Source organism: Lactuca saligna, chromosome 6 (genome assembly GCF_052625555.1).
Source record: "Lactuca saligna cultivar CGN05327 chromosome 6, ASM5262555v1, whole genome shotgun sequence".
NCBI lineage: Eukaryota > Viridiplantae > Streptophyta > Magnoliopsida > Asterales > Asteraceae > Lactuca > Lactuca saligna.
The window spans coordinates 161,587,384-161,594,316 of NC_136422.1; the positions used below are offsets into that span (position 1 = coordinate 161,587,384).

The window sequence follows — 6,933 nt, forward strand, 5'->3', positions numbered from 1 at the left end:
CGTGGCAGTTGAAACATCATAGCTTCCCCTTGCTGAATCCAATATTCTTGTCAGCACTCATCCCCCAGTTGTTCTTTCTGGTCTTCTTGGCAAATTGTTTTTCCCTGAAGACTGCCATGGCAATTTGCCATGTGATATCCATCTCTTCGACGTCTTCAGGGTGAATCTAATCGAGATCGGCAAATGACAGTTAGGGTGGAAGATCTCCGACCACAAGTGCATTGTAGCAGTTGACAGGTGTTGTAGTAAGAGCAAGGTTTTCATCACCCTCCTTTCCTTTTGAAGAAGAAGCCATATTGGAGGAGGCAAAAGCAGCTTGAGCACCCATGAACGATTGATTCTAAGAGAGAGGCACGACTAATGCAACAGGAAGAGAAGATGATGATGGAGTGGAGAAGGAATGAACCTAAGCTTGCTGAGCAGCAAATGATTGACCTACAGAAGAAAAAATAAGAGATGAAAGAGCATTACTAGAGGAGATCCCAAGGTTCACAGCTGAGTATGAGTTCACATGGTTTATCTCTCGCTGCTTGTCATCAATATCACAGGCCTTGATGACAGCCATTACTTCAGCAAGAGAGAGTCGACTAAGATCTTAGTGTTCTTTATGACAGCTACATTCATGTCCCAAGACTTTCGGAGAGCATTTAGCAGCTTATTGTTTATCTTAGACTTTGTGTAGAAAATCCCGGCTATAGTCATTTCAGTGTTAAGAGATGTGAACTGCTGCAGTTGTGCTTCAAGAGTATCTCCAGGAATGTAGTTGAACATATTGAAACGTTGTGGCAACATATCTTGGCGACTCTTCTTCATATCTTCATTCCCCTCATAGACTTCAATTAGGGCTTCCCACAAAGCCTTAGCAGAAGTGTACTCCCTGAAACCTTGAGAAATATCTGGAGACAAAGCCATGGTCAAGGTGGCCAAAGCCTTTTCTTGCTCTTCAACCTTCTCGAAGTCTTTATCTGTATAATTTTCAAAATTCTTGTCAACCAATTGACCTGAGATCGTAGTGGTTATTCTGACAGGATCTTTTATTATGCTTCTCCAGATTTTAAAGTCTTTCATCTTGATGTAGTTTTCAATTCTATACTTCCATTCTGGAAAACCTTCAGCAGACAGGAGTCTAGGAATTTGGGTAGTTGTGCCCATTACAGAATCCAGCTCGTGGTGGTGTGTTTGACTTTTAGAATCCATTATTATGATTAAATTAATATGAAATAGAAATTAAATTATTTAAAATTAAATTAAGTTTCTGGTCAAACACAGTCAAAGCACTATTTGTGGCCGTAAACAAGGTTAACGGTCAAGGGTGTGTTTGCGGCCGTAAACTCTGAGTTTATGGTCGTAATGTGTTTACAGTTTAGATTTACGGTCCAAGAACAGTTAGTTTCCGGTTTATGAATACTCTTTATTCACGGCCCAAGAACACACTTTACTGCACACGAACTGCGAAGAGCTTGTGGCCGTAAACTAAGATTGTGGTCGTAAGCTTTGAAAAATTGCAGATTTGACGAAATCTAAAACCTTTTTCCAGCAATTACAAACTCTAGTCGCAAACAGATGAGAACCCGGTCCAAAATCGATTGTAGAGTGCCTTTGACGCTGGTTTTGCTCTGATACCAATTGTAAGGCCCTAAAACGGATCTTACTAGTGATCAAATAGCAAACACAATCAGTAAATCAATTAAGAACGAGTAGAATAAAGAACAAACAAGCTTGTACACGCTTTTCTATTAGAATCACGTCTGGTACAACTTGCGGTTACAGGAGATGAAAATATTGAGGCGTCAACAACTTCAAAAGACCTAGCAAACCCTTATTTATACAATATTGGGCCGACCCTGGGTTTACGACCGTAAACAGCTTACGGTCGTAGACTCCTTACAGATAACCGTAAACTCCAAGAAAACTATAATAAGCTATCAAATAACCAAAAGCACCTATTACATAGAAAGCCTAGACCAAACCACTAATTAGACCCTTCAAAAAAGTACAATTAACACACCATATCTTCATTAATATGATGCAGAGACGGAGATTACATGTATAAAAAACGTTTTTAAATTTCATTTTTTATTTAAATATTTTTATATATTTATTTAACTAAAAGTATAAAGATGTTTAATTGGAAAAACAACTTTGACAGTAATATATAAAAATATTTTTCATATATATATATATATATATATATATATATATATATATATATATATATATATATATATATATATATATATATATATTGGTTCATTTACGAAATAGTCCCAAAATTTATTTTTTTTGTAGAATACTCTTAATTTTTAAGTCGTTTTATGAAATAGTCTCAAATTAATTTGTTGCATGCTGAACCGAAAAAAATTGATAAAAATTTAAAATTTTACCAATTTTTAAGACTTTTTGAAAAAAAAAATTATTTTATTAACTAACAAAAAATATTAAGATTGTTTAGATATTCAACACCCTTATTTAGGGGTGTGCAAAACACCGCATAAAACGTCTACACCGCATAACGCGGTTCCTCACTATATCAAACTACATACACTGTAGTTTGTATTTATCGAACAGTGGTTCAAACCGTACCACACAACATGTTATATATATATATATATATATATATATATATATATATATATATATATATATATATATATATATATATATATATATATATATATATATGGTTGGATTCGTCAACGAACCATTTTAAATGTTAGTACCAAAGAACCAATATTTTCTAAATTTTTAGATCAATTTTTTCATCAAAAAAGTATATAGAAATTTATAACTTTTTATTATCCATCCATTCATATCAAATTTAATAAAAAAATTGATTTGTTCAGATTTATCCTGTGGATTATGTGCTCTGAAATTTTTGCAAATTCATACTCTAAATCTGTACAAATTCACACTGTAAATATGTGCAAATTGATACAGTGAATTTATACAAAATTATTGATTTATAGTATAGATTCACATTGTGAATATAAACATCTATATATATATATATATCGTTATTGTTTTTATAACTTTAAATCATGATTTAAAAACGATGTATATAAATTTATTACAAAGTGAAAATATGATAACCAACTGTTTATAACGTAACCTTAAATCACTATTAGATCAAGATGTCACGATTTACAAGAATATAACAACTATAACATCAATATAAAAAAAAAAACATGTGATACCTACAAAACTATAGCAACGTGAATTACAATTTATTAAAAACAATATAAGTTTAAAAAATTATTTGTTTTATAAAACGAAAGCATTCAATTTTTTAAATGGCTCGGCCTTTTGGTTTTTCGAAAGAAATAACGTTGAGCAACTCATCAAACCGCAAAAACCGCAACCAAATTAAATTATATAAACCGCTCGCATCAAACTACACGACATAATGCGACTTTGAACATCTATGATGCAGTTTGTGGTTTAAAATTATTCAAAATGCACCCGCGTTAAAGTTTGTGATTTTAACTCTAAACCTCTCCGAGAACCCCTTGATTATTATTATATAAAATAAACAATATATCTACTATATTCAATGGACTTGGTGGTGACAACTTAGAAGCAATACTCCATTAGTATAATTTTATATCTATTAAAATAATAAAGATTCAACTTTGTGTTGCCAAAACAATACAAACATAGTCAACATATTCACATATATATTCAACATTGTACAAGACGGCGACTAGTCATCGAACCTTTTTTATTTTAAAATGAGGTTGATTGATTGTCATCTTAGGCTCCATTATAAATGGAGCTCGATACGATTGCCAAATAAACAAACACAACAAAGAGAAAAATCATTGACATGGATATCTTCAATTTCTTCCCTTCATCGCTTTTTTCAACAGTATCAATTCTCTTTTTTTCTTCCATCTTCATATATGCCCTGCGATGGATGAAAACATCCAAGGCTGCCCCTAACCTCCCCCCTAGCCCTCCTAAGCTTCCAATAATAGGAAACTTGCATCAAGTGATAGGTAAAAACTTCCATCAAATCCTATGGAAAGTCTCACGAAAATACGGCCCTATTATGACTGTCCATTTAGGTGCCACACCATACGTCATCATCTCCTCCAGTGAATTTGCAAACCAGGCCTTAAAAACCCACGATCAGATACTTTGTAATCGTCCACGTTCCAAGGGTTTCAAACGACTTACCTTCGACTACATGGACGTTGCTTTCTCCCCTCATGCTGATCAATGGAAGGAGATGCGAAAGGTTTTGGTAACCGAGTTCTTAGGTTCTAAGAGGAGTAGATTGTTCAAAAGAGTGGTAGACACTGAGGTCAAGGGCATGCTTGATTCTTTTTCATCACTGAATACTACCATTGACCTAGACGAGAGGCTCTTTCATCTTGTAACCGACATTGTTAGCAAGGTTGCAGTGGGTAAGAGCTATAGAGAAGAGACGTTTAGAGGTAAAAAATTAAAAGAGATGCTTGATGATCTGGTGATCTCTCTTTGTGGTTCTGTTTCCGATATTTATCCAGGTAGATTAGGGTTAATATTAGACGAACTACTTGGGTTTAATCGGAGGCTAGAAAAGACTTTCAGTAATTTTGATGCCTTTCTTCAAATGGTTCTTGATGAGCATATTGATCATACTGGAACAAGTGACCATGAAAAAGACATGGTTGATGCATGCAGATCTCAGTTGACTACAAACGAAATGAAAGCCCTTTTGATGGTAAACTTTTTTTTTTTAAGTTTCCCTTTTAGAGTGATATACCGGTTCTTGGTATCCTGAATTAATTAATATTGTTTCTCAAAAAGCATATAAATGTAAGCTAACTCTTTTGATCTGAATCTTTATCAGAATGTGCTTAATGGAGCAATTGACACAACTACCACGACAATGGTGTGGACGATGTCTGAGATTATTAAAAACCCTAGAGTTATGAAAAAGCTACAAGAGGAAATTCGAAGATGCGTTGGAAGAAAATCAAGCGTTGAGGAATCAGATGTTGCAAATATGCCATACTTAAAGTTGGTGGTGAAGGAGGCGTTAAGATTGCATTCGACTGTTCCATTCTTGCTTACAAGAGAATGCGTAAAGCATTGTCAGATTGGTGGGTACGACATCTTCCCTGGGACAAGAGTGTTGATAAATGCATGGGGGATAGGAAGGGATCCAAAAGTGTGGAAAGAGACTGCATCCATTTTCAATCCGGAGCGCTTAGAAAACGTTGAGTTGGATCGCAGTGAGATGATTCCATTTGGAGGGGGCAGAAGAGCCTGTCCAGCGGCAAGCGTTGCTACTCAGATTGTGGAATATACGATTGCAAACCTTTTTTACTCCTTTGATTGGCAACTTCCAAGTGGAATGAAGAACGAGGAACTGGATATGGAAGAGGTAGGCTCCCTGATTGTTGTTAGGAAAACGCCTCTTTCCCTTGTGCCCGTAAAGCATGATTGGCAAGACTAATTAATAATCATTCGGTTTTCCATCGGAACACGATTAGGAGAGTAATACTATGTTTGTAATCATTTGATTTGGATACCTCAATAAGTTCATTGAACAAGGGGTTCTGAGGCAAGTGGGCCAAGAGAGTGGGTGGGGTAACTTGTTTTCTTGTTTTATTCTATTTTTACATCCTTCTTTAAATTACATCTAGCAATGAATTTAAAATCTTTAGAACCATGCATCTCTTATTTATTTCTGGAACAACATATAAGTTGGTTAGCGTAATTAGAACTCCAAAGTTATAACATTCAATTATCCAATAGTATCATGGTATTGTTTGGCAAGATGTTAGAACCTTAAAGTTCTAAAATCTAATTATCCAATGATGAAAATATTGTTTAATGTTATTTGCTTCTATAACATACTTATCCACTAATATCAAGTATAGTCTACTTTAACAAAATGAGAGTTTAAGTTAACGACAACATTGGGTTTATATAAAACATTCTTTAAAGTGACACTATTATAATATGATTGATATATACTATATATTAGATTATGATCTGCGTATATCATGCGGACATATAAAAATACATATAAATGCAAAACTAATCCTAATAACTAATCAATGCTTTTAGAAAAATTATTCATTTATACAGATAGATGTTTTATTTGTAAAATTATAATGATTATTTCAAATTAATATATACATTCGAATATCTGATCGACGTTCTGTATGTATTGATATTTGATATAACATAACTATACAATTGTTAATTTAAGGAATCAAAAGTTAAAAGTATTCATTTGTACTTTTAATAAAGTATAATATTTAAAGATTTACCAAATTACCTCTGATCATAGATAGGGCTGATCATATCTTGTAGCTATCATTTGTAGAACATTTAAAAAAAATAAAAGAAACGTTATAAAAAAAATAAAGTATAGTTCTAATATCTCTTCTAGGGTACATATGATTATTGAAATTAATGTTAACAAAAATCTTCAATATTCAATTGGTTCTGAATACAACTATCCTTCAGTTTTAGGGCTTTCGACTTCACCCCAAAACCAAGTAGAAAAAAAAAAAGATGAAAAGGGGAAAATGAACTTTCAAATATAACAACAATATTTTATAGACAATACTACGAACAAGCTAGAAACATGCAAATAAAGATGAAAGAACATCATAATTAGATTAACACCATACACTTATTTAGTCTTATCTTTCTTCTTCCCTTATATGAGTTTATAGAACATTTCTATTTTGTGATGGATTTCGGAATTACTTTTTATGAGATATGTGAGGTTGCAAAGAATAAAAGAACAAAGAAATGAAAATGATAGGTAATCGTAAAATCCAGATATTAGAATGAGTAATTCCTTTCCAGAAACATGTCTGTGAGGCATGCAACGGAACATAATGAAATTTTAATACGATTTTTATGTTATGTATTGTAATTTAAATTATAAAGATAATCTATCACATATCTATGTTTAGTTATTATTAT

At 33.0% G+C, this 6,933-nt stretch overlaps 2 protein-coding genes across 2 annotated transcripts; one reads left to right on the plus strand and one right to left on the minus strand.

The window, feature by feature from the left end:
* Nucleotides 1-564: 564 nt before the first annotated feature.
* LOC145003082 (uncharacterized) lies at nucleotides 565-1,197 on the minus strand. The gene has a single exon (XM_078962232.1). It carries the CDS (start codon nucleotides 1,195-1,197, stop codon nucleotides 565-567), a length of 633 nt encoding a protein of 210 aa, XP_078818358.1.
* A 2,576-nt stretch (nucleotides 1,198-3,773) lies between these two features.
* On the plus strand, nucleotides 3,774-5,656 carry LOC145001492 (eupatolide synthase-like). The gene is made up of 2 exons (XM_078960871.1): nucleotides 3,774-4,705; nucleotides 4,835-5,656. The coding sequence occupies exons 1-2, from the start codon at nucleotides 3,824-3,826 to the stop codon at nucleotides 5,441-5,443; spliced, it is 1,491 nt and encodes a 496-aa protein (XP_078816997.1). The 5' UTR covers nucleotides 3,774-3,823; the 3' UTR covers nucleotides 5,444-5,656.
* The last annotated feature ends 1,277 nt before the right edge of the window (nucleotides 5,657-6,933 follow it).